Consider the following 16608-nt stretch of genomic DNA (forward strand, 5'->3'; position numbering starts at 1 on the left):
TTCTGCTGGTTCCGTTTTCCATGACGCAGCCGTTTTCCATGACGTGGCCCGTCTCAGCCCAGGTGTACCCCCCACATATGCCCACACCCCACTCCAGGCGCCCGCTATTAGGCATGCATTCAGGACTGCAGGGATCCATCATCAATCCTAATGACCAGAGAGCAGAAAAGCCTGATAATCACTTACCCACTTAACCTGTCACAAATTTTAAGCCAGTAAGTCACCATTCACTAGTCTTTTCCTTTAGTGAATGATTTCCACAGCTCAGTATACTCTATACTGTATAATTCATATACTGAATTTCATACACTGAATTTCAGTCACTTATATACCACCTTCACGATTTTGGTGACATGTTTCTGGTCATTTTTTTTTTTTTTTTTTTGGTGGGACCCTCGCCGGCAGCCGGGAACGAACCGGCACTGCAGAGGCTGCGGGCAGCCTCGCAGCCCAGCGCTCAACCGCTGCACCACCAGGGGAGACCCTGTTTCTGGACACATTTTAAAGCTAGTTACAGAGTGAATCCAACACAATTCATCTAGGTGGAAACCCATGTAAAGAACCCTGAATAAAATAGGCTGAGCGACTTAAACTGATTAATCCTTTCCAGTGTCTCTAGCATCTTTCTTTCTTTCTTTTTTAAAGATTTTATTTATTTATGCATACAAGAGCTGGAGCACAGGCCAGAGATGGAGGGGAGGGGGGGGAATGTGTGTGTGAGAGGATTCACCAGAGACAGAGTGGGGAGCAGAATAGGCAGACAGACGAAATACACTGCTGAGGGGAGCAACTGGCGAGAAAGGAGAGGTCTGCTGCGCCAAATGAATAGCTCCCTGGCCGGGAACTCGTGCTGAAGAAGCTGCTGATAGCTTAACCCCTTGCGCCACCAGGGAGTCCCTATTTTACTTATTCTCTCTTTTTTAAAAGATTTTTTTTATTTATCCATATCCATACAAGAACTGGGGTATAGGCCAGTGGTGGGGGTGGGGTCGGAGGGGGGGGCGGAGAGTGAGAGGATTCACCAGAGACAGAGTGGGGAACAGAACAGGCAGATTGACTGAAATACAGTGCTGGGGGGAGCACTGGGCAAGACAGGAGAGGTCTGTTGCACCAAGTGGGTAGCTCCCTGGCCAGGGACTCTAAACCGAAATCGTGCTGCAGTGGCTGGCGATAGTTTGATAGTGCTGTCTTTAACATCTGCGCCACCAGGGAGCTCCCCCTAATCCCCCCCCCCCATATTTAATCCTTAAAGTCTGGAAATCATTGATCTAATCACATCTCTTCTGAGGCCCTTAAAAATACAAGTCCTCCCACTAGCTCTGTCCTTCCTTCAGCCCAGAGTGCCCAGCTCGCGGTTCCTGCGCTCCTCGCGGTTCCTGTGCTCCTCGCGGGCCTGGGCCGGGAGGAGGCAGTGCTCCCGGCTTCTCAGGCCAGGACACAGCAGAACCGAAAGCGGCCTGCGCCGGGAGGCGGGGGAGAGGAAGGAGGGGGCGGGCGCAGGCGAGAAGGGCGAGGTAGAGCTGGGGGCCGGGAATGCCGGCGGCGCCGGGCCTCAGAGCCGCCCAGTGGCCGCATCCAGGCGATGGCTCTCCGTCTCGACGTCGACTTCGATCTCTGCAAGGACGTGCTCCCCTGGCTGCAGGCACGGCGGGCCGCTCAGGAGCCCGGAGGTGGCTGCGCAGGTGCGGGAGGCGCGCGCGCGCTGCGTGTGCGTGTGTTGGGGGAGGGGTGTGCCAGGCGGGGAGTCTCGGATCATTCATACCTGAGGTGCCCCCAGGTTGGGGTGGGGTGGGGTGGGGCGGGGCGGTCTGGGGACCCTGCCAATCTGTGAAAGTTGGTGTCAAGGGGTGAGCCTCCCTCTTTGGAGTCTGGGCTTTGCCACCCTCACCCTGGCCACTGGGTGAAGGCTGGAGGGACAGCGCCCAGGCAAGGGCGCAGCTGGGCTTCACTGCTGCTTATCGAGAGTCCGCCGGCAACAATGACTCGTTGTTGCTCACAGTCATTCACCTCTAACAGAAAGGCCTCGACCACCAGTGGTACCGTTAGCATCTCCCATCAGGGCAGGAAGTTGAGGGGCAGCTGCCAAAACTCCCCTCAAAGCTGAGCAGAGTGGGAGAGCATTGTCCTCTGTGCTTCGTGGGCTTTTCAGCTTGCCTAGGGCGGTTCATCACCCTGGCAGGAACACCACAGAAACTAGGGGAGTTCCTGCCTTAGGAGTAAGAAAAGATGAACCGTGGCCACCAAGGAAGCTATATAAATACTTAATAGGAGCAGTTGGTTCCCACATTTGTGAAGTGTGTTTCTGCATCTGTATTAACAGTTTTCAGGCTGTGAGCAGTGAACTGACTACAGGCTGTTTTCCAAAGAAGCACCATACAAACTCTTCTCGCCCCGCAATAGAACACCTGTGCCAGCTGGCAAGGGGGGATTTGAGACAAAATGATGCTCAGTTTTCCTGCCTAACTGCTCAGGGTAAATGGCAATGCATTCCAGAAGCAAGGCTTTTGTTTCCATCTGTCAGAAAAGTTACATATTTTGGTTTTGAGGGTGGAATGAAAATCTTTGAAGAAGGGGAACTCTTGTGATTTCCCAGTTTTTGCTTGTTTTTCCTTTTAAGAAAAGTTTGCTGTAAATAATGGTGCGTCTTCAGGGCCTAGATTCAGTTTCCAAGCAATGATATCCTGGTCCCTCCCTGGTGCACAGGCGCTGTCCACTTCATGTGCTGGCTGCTCTTTTCTTACTCTAGTTTTCTTCAATTGTTGGAGGGCATTTTGATAAGGGCTATCACATTATCCATTTCTACATGCCTTTCCCCCTAACTCTGGTCAGAGTTCTCTAACCCCTCCTTATGTTTTCACACTATGTGCAGCTATTTTGTGGCTGTAGTGAAATTGTTTGTAGGGGTCCCTGTGCTAGTTTGTTGATTGTTAGTTCCAAATAAGAAGTCATGTTTGTGTGGCTCAACTCTCAAGTTTGCTATTATTATCTTGATAGTGAAGCTTCACTTTTTAAAAAAATTAAAATGTCTCCTAAAGAGTTTTTGAAGATTTAACTTTTTAAAACACAATAGGTAGCTCCAAGTCTGCTACCCATTACAAAGTAGTCCTTTCTCTGAATATCTGCTGTATATAGCTAAATGGCAGGTGTCTGTAAATGAGAAGTTAGGTCAAGTGTGAAATGCCACAGTCTTATGTTACAGTGATATGTGTTGTGATTGAAAAACTGTGTGTGAGCTTCACTTCCTGTATCTTTCACTCATCTGTGAAGAAAGACAAACTTGTGTATTGACATTCCACTAAACAAGAGTTGTTCTTGGATCCTTAGCAGGTAAATTTAATAGAAATGCCAGCTTTTTCTAATATTTTTAGTATCTTGCTCTTATAGAGCACTTTGGTAAGGCATTACACTTACATGAAGAGAAACTGCTACTTCTGGTAATCACCTGTGGGTGGTAGCTCAAGAAAATGCAAATTAATTCCTCTTCTGCTATAATCTGAGTCACTGGCAGGGGAACCTGGAGTCTATTTTATTTCTAGCATAGCTATTTCTCTACTTTTGTACAAATTATTTTTCTTTCCAAGTCTCAGCTTTTCAAATGTAAATTATGAATAATTATTCTATTGTAATATCTCTTCTCTATACACTTGCTATCTAAATTTGAAGCCTTAATATCTTTATATCAACAAATACAATTGAAGATTTTTTTAATGGTGCTAAACAATGCTCATGAAGTATGACATATTCCTGGTAAAATAGCCAGGAGCTAGACTTAAGTCAATTATAGAAATTCAATGTTTGTAGGATGGCATTTTAGTCAACTATGGGAGGTCATGGTGTAAGAAGACCAGATTTGTTTACAGCTTCTGCTCTTGGTTCTACATTGAACTTTGGGGAAATAGTCTCTTCCTACCTGCCACAGAAAATATATATATTTTTTAAAAATTAAAACAATTACACAAAAGAACACTTTAACACATTCAAACTATGAATAGCAATAATAACAAAACCATGTACCCACTACCCAGCTTAAAAATATCAATAAGACCAAATCAAGACTTTTGAAGGACTTTTGCCTCTATATCTGATTCTACATTTCTTTCTCTAAGCTTCATCTCCCACAGGTAAGAACCATTTAAACTTTTATATTGTAACATTCTTTTGAGCTTATAGTTTTAACCCATATGTATTTCATTTCATTTTGCTTGTTTGTGAACTTTAAGTAAATGAAAGCATAATTCTTTTTGCCTTTTTTTATTCTCAACAGTGTGAGATTTATTATATAGGTCATTAAATTTCACTACTGTATAGTATTCTATTGTATGAATATATAGCAGTACAATGGACATAGAGATACCATTTTATATTTTCTTTTTAAGGAAGGCTTGTCCCAGATGCTGTGAAGATGGTCATGTAGTTTTGAGCTGTCAGCCCCTTCAAAAATTAACTCATTGAACTTCATGCCCTTAGGGTGCGGCCCACATCTAATGAAGCATTGGCCAAAGGCATGGAGTAACATTTTTTTTTTAAAGATTTATTTATTTATACAAGAACCAGGGTACAGGCCAGATGTGCGGAAGGGTGAGAGGATTCACCAGAGACAGAGCGGGGAACAGAACAGGCAAACTGACTGAAATACACTGCCGAGGGGAGCAGTGGGTGAGACAGGAGAGGTCTGCCGTGGGCATGGGATAACTCTTAACAATCTTTTTCAGTTCTAGAGTTGCCCTGATGGAGGACTACTGGGCTTGACTTCTCCCTTGCTAGTCCTGTTTCCTCATCCTTCTTCCTACCAGTTTTAATCCCACTTTATCCTCCCTACTAAAATTCCTGGATACTAGACTTTCTCAAGATGGTTCCTAGGGAACACAATTTTACTTGCCTCTTTCTGGTGGATAACATTTGGGAAGTTTCTAGGGTTTGCTATTACAGTCAATGCTTTTCCTAACCTGGTGCACACTTGCACAAGCTTCTCTCCGGTATGTGTGCCTAACAGTGAAGTTGCTAAGTCAACCCTCTAGATTCACCCATGTTGTTGTAAATGTCAGGACTGCATCTTTTTTTTTTAAAGATTTATTTATTTATTTATTTATTTATTTATTTATTTATTTATACAAGCACTGGGTACAATCAGAAGTGTGGGAGGGTGAGAGAATTCACCAGAGCCAGAGCAGGGAGCAGAACAGGCAGGAGGACCGAAGTACACTGCTAAGGGGAGCAGCGGGTGGCAGGAGAGGTCTGCACACCATGTGGGACCCTCCTCTGGTGGCCAGGGAGCAGCCGGGGATTGAACTGGCACTGCAGAGGCTGCGGGCAGCTTCGCAACTCAGCACTCAACCGCTGCGCCACCGGGGAGGCCCTAGGACTGCATCTTTTTTTAATGCTGAGTAGTATTTCATTGTACACACACACCTCATCTTTGTCTAATCATCTGTTGATGGGCATTTAGATTGCTTCCTACTTTTAGCTGTTGAAATTATGTTATAACAAACATGAGGGTGTATGTACCTCTTCAATTAATGTTTTCAAACCTTCTTCAATTGTATATGAGCTGTAACTTGCCAACACCTTTAATACCCTTTTCTTTAGTGGGTTTACTTCTGCAAGTATCTGTTAAATGTTATATGTTTTTCTTTCTTGAATGCTAAGCATGCTGAACTCTAAAATTAAGCCACATTTCCTCCTTTGAAATTGCTAAACTTCCTCCTTTGGACTTTCCAATGATGGTGTACTGGGAGAAGAGTCAGAATGAATAAGCAAAGAGCTTATTGAATACTTTTTTTTAAAAGGGTGTGTCTAAAACATGAGCAACTAATCTGGGGAGGAAAGGCTGATGGGTTAATAGTATGTGGTGAGACAATCAGTTTCGAGATTTCCAATATTGCCAAATTTGTCTAGTTCAAATGCTCTTGAGATGAGGACTATGTGCTTAACTGCAGAAGTATTTAAACTGCAGTTTTCTTACTTAACACACTCATAAAGGCATTATTTTTATTATTTCTTTCAACTCTCTCAGCCAGGGTGACATTATAAATTGGTCATTGTTATGCTATTTAGTGCATGTTGTTTAATATAGAACATAAATTGTCATTTGATGCTTCTCAATCCTGGATGAACATTAGACTTACCTGGAGAACTGAAAAAAGACAAACACACAGAGACTGGGTCTCTCAGTCAGTCCAATAAAATCAGACTATTTTGGGAACAGCTTGGGCATCTATGTTGTTTTAAAAGCTCCCCTGATAATTCTAATGCATGGCCAGTTTGGTTTAATGGTTTTACGGCTTAATGGAATAATCATATTATTTTTTGTAATCTTTACTTGTTGAAGATTTTTTTTCCTCTTTATATTTTAGTGATTTGAAAATACCTGTGCTTTTGCAAGGAAATTGCATGTCTTTAGTAAGATTTCTTATAATTTCTTATCTTAGCTGAAACCTTTTAAGTGTACTTTTGAGAGGATCTGTCCCAGCATCCTTATAATCTTGAAAGAAAAAAAATACTTTGGAAAATATTGACACACTGCATTCCAAAAGTTTTGAGTCATGTGTAGGATAAAAAGAAACAAACTGAAATTTTTCTTGGATGTCTACAATATCTACCTTAGAAGGATTGTTCAGTGTTTATCCATTTTCCCATTGTAAGCCTAATACGAGAAACTTGGTTCATTCTGTTTACCTTTTTCTAGGTTGAGATTAGCCTGTGCCATTTTTTTGATGTATGATATTGGCCCAGTATCGTAACCTAATTGAAGCTCAACTGTGTTTTCAATACAATAGGTTTATAACACTTAATATAATGTGGATGAGATAGAACTATGCAAATTGTGAAATTCTCTTTGGCAGTAAATGAAATGATTCATATTATTCCTCTAAGAAGCAAGTAATTATTCTTATTTTTTAATCAGTGTGAAGTGTGTCTGACAGCTCCCTTTACTTCACCCTGCAGGAGATGCAGGCAGCTTTTCCCATGAGGAGCAGGGAATGTCATAATCAACATAATAATATTTTAATATCTAAAAACATAATGTAAGATAAAAGTGAGTCAAGTTTAAGTAACTTTTCTTTCGAGGAAATTAGGGAAATACTTGATTTTCTCCAGTTAATGATGAAATTATCAATGCTATTTCTACCACTGTTTAAATCCTTTGTAGAATTGAGAGGAATATCCTAAAATTTTAGAAGATGGTTGAGCAACTTTTAAGTTAAATATTTTTTTTTGTAAAGTCTCTCTCCATCAAAATCTGGTTTCCATACAGAACACTTAATTTTCACAAAGTGAAATACACTCACATAACTATTTCTCAAAGCATGAAGGAGAACTCCAATGGTCTTCATGCTCCTTTGCAAAATTACTCATCTAACACTGAATTCATTTATAATGCTAAATAGATTTCAGGTGTGCACCTTTATAAATCAATGCCTGGATACTACATTAAATGCACTGCTAAAAGTTGAATTCCATCCATATTGTTACAAATGACAAGAGTTCATCTTTTTTTAATTATAGCTGTGTTGTATTCTGTTGTGTATCTACTTATCTATCTTTGGGCATTTAGGTTGCTTCCATAACTATTGTAAATAACTCTGCAATGAACTTAGTAGTGCATATATCCCTTCAAATCAGTGGGGTTTTTTTTTTTCATTCTTTTTTTTTTTTTTATTCTTTGGGTAAATACCTAGACATGAAGTTGCTGGATTGTATATAGTTCTATTTTTAATATTTTGAGAAACCTCCATTCTATTTTCTGTAGTGGTTGGACCTGTTACATTCTCACCAACAGTGTATGACGGTTTCTTTTTCTCCACATCCTTGCCAACACTTGTTGGTCTTTTTGACATGGGCCATGCTCTCAGTTATGAGATGTTATCTCACTGTGGTTTTGATTTGCATTTTCCTGATGACAAGTGATAATGAGCATTTTTTTAATTTGCCTTTTGGACATCTGTATGTTTTCTTTGGAGAAGTGTCCATTAGCTCTTCTGCCCATTTTTTGATTTTTTTTTCTTTATAGATCTTGAATATTAACTCCTTGTCAGATGTATGATGTGCAGATGTTTTCTCCCATTCAATAGGGTATCTTTTCAAATAATGACAGTCCCCTTCACTCTGCTGAAAATTTTTAGTTTTATGTAGTTCCATGTGTTTATTTTTTCTTTTGTTTCCCTTGCTGTTGGAGTTGAATCCCCAACATCATTGAATGCCTTTGTTTTCTTTTATGTGATTAATGGTTTCAGGTCCTACATTCAAGTCTTTAATCCACTTTGAGTTAATTTTTGTATATGGAAAGAGATAGTTGTCTAGTTTCATTGTTTTGCATGTGGCTTTCCAGTTTTCCCAGCATCATTTGTTGAAGAGACTTTTATTTCTTCAATGTATGCTCTGGACTCCATTGTTGTAGATTAGCTGCTTATATAAATGTGGATTTATTTCTGAGCTCTTGGTTGTATTCCATTATAACAATACCATACTATTTTGATTAATATAACTACATAGTATAGTTTTAAGTCTGGGAATGTGATGCCTCTGTTCTTCCTTTTTTGTTAGGATTGCTGTGGGGTCTTTTGTGTTTCCATATCTATTTTAATAATGTTCTGTTTCTTTGAAGAATGCTGTTGAAACTTTTATAAGAATTGCTTTGAATCTGTATATTTTTTTAGGTAAGATTTTTTAAATTATTTATTTATTTATATATATTTGTTGTTCATAAGATGGTTATTTTTAACAATGTTAATTATTCCTGCCCATGAGCAGGGAATATCTTTTCATTTCTTGGTCTTCTATTTCTTTTAACAATGCCATATAGTTTTCTTTGTATAGGTCCTTTATCACCTTTAAATTTGGTCCTAGGTAAATTATAGTAAAGCAAAAATCAAAATCAACAGGCAACTATAAATCAGAGACACACTATGGTGGGGAGAGGGAGAAAGAAGGGAGTAGGATCAAAACAAGGGTGGGAAGAGAACAAGGGACCATGGTGATAGTTCACGGGTGAATGAGTGGCGGGAATTTTACGGGGACTATAACCAAGATGAAAGTGCATACATTGTACAAAAATGAAAAATCATGTAAAAATATATAAAATAATTAAAGATAAAAAATTTAGTCCTAACTATTTCATTCTTTTTAATGCAATAGTAAAGGAGATGGTCTTAATTTCTTTCTCTTCTAATCCATTGTTTGTATATAAGAATGCAACTGATTTTTGTAATCTTTTATTTACTGTACTGATTTACCATATCCAGTGGTTTTTTTGGTGGATTCCTTAGGGTTTTCTGTGTATATTATGTCATCTGCAAGAAGTGATGATTTTACTTCTTCTTTCTCAGTTTGAATCCCTTGTTATATCTTCCTCTTGTCTAATTGCTCTAGCTAAGACTTCCAGTATTATCTTGAGGAGTAGTAAGTAAAGACATCCTTTTCTTGTACCTGATCTTTTTTTAAAATTTTTTTTTCAAATCCAGTTTAATCTTTTTTTTTTTTTTTTTTTTTTATAGAGGCATGCTTTATTTATTTGTTTGCTGGTTTGTTTGTTTTTTTTGTTTATACATGCACTGGGTACAGTCAGAAGTGCGGGAGGGTGAGAGAATTCACCAGAGCCAGAGCGGGGAGCAGAGCAGGCAGAAGGACCGAAGTACACTGCTGAGGGGAGCAGCGGGCGGCAGGAGAGGTCTGCGCGCCATGTGGGACCCTCCTCCGGTGGCCGGGGAGCAGCCGGGGATCGAACCGGCGCCGCAGAGGCCGCGGGCAGCTTCGCAACCCAGCGCTCAACCGCTGCGCCACCGGGGAGGCCCCAAATCCAGTTTAATCTTATGCATATGGATATACAATGCAGCTTTTTTTTTTTTTTTAGATTTATTTATTTATTTATACAAGCACTGGGTACAGTCAGAAGCACGGGAGGGTGAGAGGATTCACCAGAGCGGGGAGCAGAGCAGGCAGAAGGACCGAAGTGCACTGCTGAGGGGAGCAGCGGGAGGCAGGAGAGGTCTGCACGCCATGTGGGACCCTCCTCCAGTGGCCGGGGAGCAGCTGGGGATCAAACCGGCGCTTCAGAGGCTGCGGGCAGCTTCACAACCCAGCGCTCAACTGCTGCGCCACCAGGGAGGCCCTCTTGTACCTGATCTTAAAGGAAAAGCTTTTAGTTTTTTGCCATTTGGTATGATATTAGCCGTGGGTTTATCATATATGACCTTTGTTTACGTTTCTCTCCATTTACCACTTGTTTATTGATACATGAATCTCCTCAGTGTCCTGTGCTGAATTCCAGTATGTTCCAATTTTGTGCCAACTCACAAGGGACCCTTTGGGTACAATGCTGGTCTTGCTAACTTACAGATTATTGTCCTGAAAGCAAAGCATGGAGTCTCCTCTGCCACCATCTTGATTTGATCTTATTGAGTGTTTTTTTTTTAATTTGTTTTAATTGAATACTCTAATGTTTGGCAGCTCAGGTTAGTTCTCAATAGGTCTATCTACCAGGAAGCCATAACAATTCTAACCTCATATAACTTGGAAATACTTCAAAATAAAGTAAAAACTAATAGATATTTAAAGTTTATTGAACATAATGTAGACACACAAAAGTGTACAGGTCAAGAGTATGCAGCATGGTGAGTTATTGCAAAGTGAGTGTTTCTGTATACCCAACATGGGCAATAGTGCCAGCTCCTCAGAAGGCTCTCTTGAGATACTACCTAATCATTATCTTTTATTCTTCCCTAAAGTTCACTGTTATTCTGAATTCTAATACAGTAGATTAACCCTCTATTTTTACATATTAATGGTATCATCAGTATACTTTTGCATTTGACTTTTCACTAATGTTAAATATGATAACTATGTTTTGAACATCTGGAATGTATTAACTTACTTTTATTATTGTTTTTAGGTGTGTTAGAAAAAAACTATGAGAGCTTGCATATAGTAAATGTTGAAAGAAATGGAAATATTATTTATACATATAAGGTATGTTTATATCCTCTCTTTTTTTATTGTGGTAAAATATACTTAATATATAATTTACTATTTTAACCTCATGTGCTCTTTGCACAGATTCTATGCTAGAACCTATTGAGAGATAATGAATAAGAAATCTGTCATATAAAGTATTTTCTCTTTTTAAAATAAACTGTATGTAATGTGTGACACTTTAAAATTTTTGAATTAATGAATAATTCCACTTTCTGGTGGAAAAATGCCAAATAAATATGAAATATTAAAACTGAATTAATAAATGTTCGTCTTTCAGAAAATATTGAATATGATTACTCTACATTATCTTTCTGGAATTAGATATGCTCAGACTTTCAAGGCATTACATTATTATTTAATAATATATTTTTAATGTTAAATGTTCTAAGAAAAGAAAATTATCTCTACTGATAATTTTACTATAACTGGAAAATATGAAAGATTATTTTTAGTGACCAGTTTGCTCTGCACAGTTATATCATTGTGGTTTTTTCTCCTTAAAAATGTATCAGTATGGTACATAAAAGGACTATTTTGATTCAAAAAGTTTTACTTATAAGACTATCATGGATTGTACTAGCAACTCCCAATATCCATCATACATATTCTCATAAAGAAATAAATGAAAGTTAAGAAATATTTGTCTCTTCACAATGTTTAGCCCTTACTAGATGGAGTCCCCAAAACTCACTGAGCTATACTTTCTGGGTCCATTTTACTCTGTGAACCCAGAGGACTACCTAAAACAGGTTCAGTCCTTTTTTAAAGGTAGCACAGCAAGCTACCTTTAGAGTACTTATTGCTAATGATGGTTGCATTATTGATGGTTCATTTTTAAAAGCCCTAACTTCCTAAATAGTAACATTTAATTTTTTTTTAGGAAAATAAGGGAAATGTCTTCTTTGGATTATATGATTGCCAAACCAGACAAAATGAGGTAATAGTTACCATAAATCATAGATTACTCATTGGTTACTGTGTTGCTTTTAGAATTTTCCTTCTTTCTGCCTTCTCATTTTTCTATATACAAATTCCATTTAATTTTCTAAAAATTTAGTATATATTTCTTTGCTTTCCTCCTCTTCTCTCTTTAACCATCTCTTGCACCATTATCTTAAAGAAAAAAAAAAAAAGTCCAAAGACTCCTGAACCAAAACTCCAGCTGAAGTCTCTTAATCTTTTGAGATTTAAACAAAACTGACTCAAACCAATTATCTCATTTTCTGTAGGAAATCCAATGCCCTCCCTAAGATTTGTGAGCTCTTAGAAGTTTAGGAACTCATAATGACTCTGACTTGGAGTTTTGCTTCTCTTTTATCTTTACTTATCTTCTCAAAGATCCATGTATAAAGCCTAGCCCCCCTTTCTTTATCCTCCCACCACAGACTTTTCACATAAGGCATTGTTTGATGTCAAAGGTTTTGTCTCATTCTTGGGGCAAATAGGGGGGAATTACAGATTTTAGGTCCATGTAAAAGCAATTTAGAATTGAATATTAGACCTTCTTGGACTTAAATCTCCTTTATATGCTCTATATTTCTCACTGGTCATCTTATTCTTCAGGCTTCCCATATATTGCTTGGTTATTTTTCTCTTCTTTCCTGTTCTTCCACCTCTTTGCCTGCATTCATTCAATGATCCAATATGGATTGAGCGTTTCCCCTCTCAGGTATGGAGACACAGTGTCTCACAATGTGAGACATTCTTGTCTCACAATGACAAGAAAACATTGTCACAATGCAAGTCTAGAAAAAGTAAAATCTCAAGTTTTTAGTACAGTATTCCCTTTGCCTTGTTTTACAGTATCTTGTCATAGGCACATTGTTGGTATTAGCATTGTTATTATCTACATCCTCTTAGTTGAATGGAGAGAGTCTTACTTAGATCAAGAATTTGCCCCTAGTTTTGCCTTTTCCAATTAAAAAATATGTATATTGAGGTAATACTGATTTACAACTGTGTATGTATATGTTTTAGGGGTGTAGTTCACACTTCTATAAATCTATGTTATCACACCATAGCTGCCACTAAAGCACCAGTAATCTTCCATTGTAGCCTATTGAACCCTTTCTCCACTTGCTCTCATTCCTAACCCTCCCCTTCTGGTAACCTCAATTCTGCAGTCAGATTTCTTTGGTTTGTCTTGGCTTGTTTTTGTCTAATCTTTGTTTGACTATTCTACTTATGAGTGAAATCATTTGATATTTGTGTTTCTCATTCTGACTTACTCCACTTGATATAACCCTCTTCAGTTCTGTGCATGTTGTCACACATTTGCCCTTTCCATTGTTCTTTCTTCCTTCCTGATGTTCTGTGGTTCCTTTTGTTTAAAAAAAAGTTCATTTCCCTTCTTTTTCAATTATTTTTTAGCCTTTTATATCATTTATCATTATATAGGTTAGGTATACTGATGACAAATTCTTACAATTTTCCTTCATATGAAAATATCTGTTTCCTTCATTGCTATATTCCAGACATAGTAATAACCAAAAGAGAAGCAAAGTATTCATTATGCAAAACTAAGCAAATTCCCATTACCCTTCCTTCTTCATGCAGGCCTTCCTTGTTAGTGCATAAAAAATGAATATGACCTAAACTGGTTGAATACAAGTGAATAATGGACTTTGTGGGGAATTTGGGGCATGGACTCTTATACTGGGTTTGCTAATGTGAGGTTGGAACTTGTCTGGCTTAGGGAATAGAACTTAGATCCTTGCTGTGTGGAGAGTGAGACTGGATTGAACTCAGAAAGCTAACAGATGGTTATTTTCAACTTCAACTAGTGCTGAAGCCATATGCCCTACACTATTCAATTTCATGAGCTACTAATTGCCCTTTAACAGAAGCTATTTGAGGGCAGATATTTTGATGCTTACAATAGAAGAATTCTGAACTTGCATACTTTTTGAACCAGAAATTCAGATGAAAGGCTTTGATACTAGAAAGATACGTACACAAGTTTTCAAAGATATATGTAAAAGAAGTTCATTGGATCATGTAAAATACCCACCAGCAAGTTCTTTGGATATCCTTACAACCATTAAAGTATTAAGAAGTCTACCAGTAATATACTGGCACAGAAGACTGTCCAAAACATATTGTCACATGATTGCTTGCAGTTGCTGAAACAATACCTTCCATTTATATTTTAAAAGCTTGCAAGGAAATTAGGCAGTATATGTATATAAATATATATTTAAAACTCATCTAGAAAGCTGCAGAGCAAATTGCAAGCATATCTCCTTTTGGGATAGAGTTGGGATTGGATAAGCATAATGGAGGACCTTGACTTTTTATTTAGAAGTGTTTTCATGTTTTAAACACTGAGACTGTCTTATATGTTGCTTATATGGTATTTTATAATTAAAAGAATAAAACTCTAAGAATTAAATGTGTGCTTCCATGATTCTTCTATTTATAAATTAAAATTATTTAGTTAAAGCAAGAGTCAAAGGAAAACAGAATTGCTCACATGAATTCAGAGCCTTCTTATTAACTTTCTCTAATCAGTTGATTTCTGACTCCCCAAAATTTTTCATCAACTAGAGTTCTAGCGTAGAATTCTAGTGTATTCCCAGTCATATTTTAGTCTGCTGGTACTAATTATTTTATTAATACTTCTGTTATTATTTCTCTTGACTTGTCCTCTTCTGAGGTCTAAGATGCTATCTTTCCTTTATCCTCTGAGTATACCTTTAAGAGAGTTTGCCTAATATAATTGTGTTTACTTCTAGTTCCCCAATCTTCACATCACATCCTCCTTCTGCATGATGATTTTCATTTTCTTTACTATTCAAGGAATTGGGACCTTGTGACATTTAAAAAATTCAAACAGCAACAGAAAAAATAAAAAATAAGGATTAGAGGAAGATTATTTTGCCAACCCTCTAAGTATGAGAATATTACTAGAGGTATATTTGTGGCAGTCTCTAGGACTAAGCTAATGATATCATAGTTATATAATTTGATTAAAATTTTACTTGCCTCAGTAATCACTAGGTAACTTTTGAGTACTTATTATGTGTGGCAGACATTATAATAAGTGCTCTGTATTATCTTACTTGATCCTTCTAATAATCTCATGAATAGTTATTATGATGCCTAATTTACTGGGGAAATAGAGAGGTTGAATAACTTGATTAAAGTTTTATAGTTAGCAAGTGGCAGAATTAGAGTTTGAACTTGGTTCTAGTTTGATTCTGTGCTCTTAACCACTCTGTTGCATTGTGATTAAGTTTCAGTGTTAAACATGGTCTACAATATTAAATCTTCTCTTAAAATAACCTGAAATTTCTCAGTATAGATAAAATCATTGATAATTCTTATAGTAAAATGTTTTGCATTTTGTGAATGTAATGAGTTGATATTCATAACATTGTTATTTAATATGAACTCTGAATTAAAAAATACTTTTATTTTAATAGTATCTCTATACATTTGAGAAAGACTACCAAGTTGTTAGTTGCTCTGTCAACAATGAGAGAACTTTACTTGGTAAGTGGAACTCTTTTATTGTTACCTGTCAAGTAAACTATCTTTCCAAAGTTTCAAAGTATGGATATATGCAATATTTAATTATTCTGTAACAATGGTTTTCTGAGAAGGGATACTCTTGGGGGATTAGACTTGAAATAAAGAATTTGTAGAGTCTCTCAACAAAAGAGGAATGCCTTGTATTTTCCCTTAATTTGAAAGATCCTTTGAGCTGTCACTTATTTCAGGTGTAATATGGTAAAACTGAACAAAATACTGAATGGATCATTTGCTAATGGATTATTATTTTCTTTTTCTTTTTTCATTAGCTGCCAGTTTAGTTCAGTCTACTAAAGAAGGAAGATGGAATGAACTTCAACCAGGTAATGAAATTATAATTTAGGGGTCTATTGATAGATGAAGATTTATTCAACATTTCTGGACATAGCCTTATGTCAGAAGGAAAAGGCAGTGGTGATGTCAAGTATGAAAAAGTTTCTTTTATAAATTATTTTTTTCAAATAGAAAGGAAAGCTCAGGAAATACTGTGATAGTGAATAGCAGTAGTTTTAAAAAAGCATTAGCACTTGAAGACTAAATAAGCATTGAGAACACATAAGAACCCTATGGTTGGAGCTGGTGTAAAAGTTTGGGAAAAGATTGGTATTCTTCAGAAGTACTATTTTTTAGTAATATTTGGTTAAATATTGACCCATACCTAATGCATTGTGAATTATAATCCATGAATACTAAATAAGAATAATTTTATTCATTTGCCAAAGCCCATTTCATAGTTTATTATCTATGCGATAGTCCTTTATTCCCCTTTAGCATGGTATGTCATTCTTCCATCTAGAACTCAACAGATATTTAGTGCCTTAAGCCCAGTGGGGCCAGCTTTTCAATTATCAACAGAAGTATGGACTTGTATGTAAAATTTTGAAAAATTCTTTTTAGGCAGCGATAACCACCTGTGGCTGGATCCAGCCCCTGGACTACCATTTTTCAAATCCTGCAATGCTTTCCATCTGTTTTATTTGGCACTGAAATGCCTTTTTTTGTTAGCATAGTCCCAAATCAGATGTATTCTCCTGTGGTTGCATGCGATGGAAAAACCCCTTGTACATACTTTCCACATGAGGCTTATGAGGCAGTCCTGTGCTC

At 37.6% G+C, this 16608-nt stretch overlaps 1 protein-coding gene across 5 annotated transcripts in view; it reads left to right on the forward strand.

Moving 5' to 3' along the window:
- Positions 1 to 1582: 1582 nt before the first annotated feature.
- Positions 1583 to 16608, forward strand: part of GSAP (gamma-secretase activating protein) — a gene marked incomplete at both ends in the record, with an annotated part of 74669 nt that continues 59643 nt past the window's right edge. For 3 of the 5 annotated variants that reach the window (XM_084229441.1, XM_084229443.1, XM_084229445.1), the window contains 5 exons: positions 1583 to 1706; positions 10898 to 10965; positions 11852 to 11908; positions 15396 to 15465; positions 15774 to 15827. In XM_084229441.1, coding sequence (XP_084085567.1) covers positions 1583 to 1706; positions 10898 to 10965; positions 11852 to 11908; positions 15396 to 15465; positions 15774 to 15827 — 373 coding nt within the window. Of the gene's footprint in view, positions 1707 to 10888; positions 10966 to 11851; positions 11909 to 15395; positions 15466 to 15773; positions 15828 to 16608 lie in introns of all 5 variants that reach the window. The other 2 variants (XM_084229442.1, XM_084229444.1) reach the window with 2 other exon arrangements.

Source organism: Talpa europaea (assembly GCF_964194135.1).
Source record: "Talpa europaea genome assembly, chromosome: 3".
Classification (NCBI taxonomy): domain Eukaryota; kingdom Metazoa; phylum Chordata; class Mammalia; order Eulipotyphla; family Talpidae; genus Talpa; species Talpa europaea.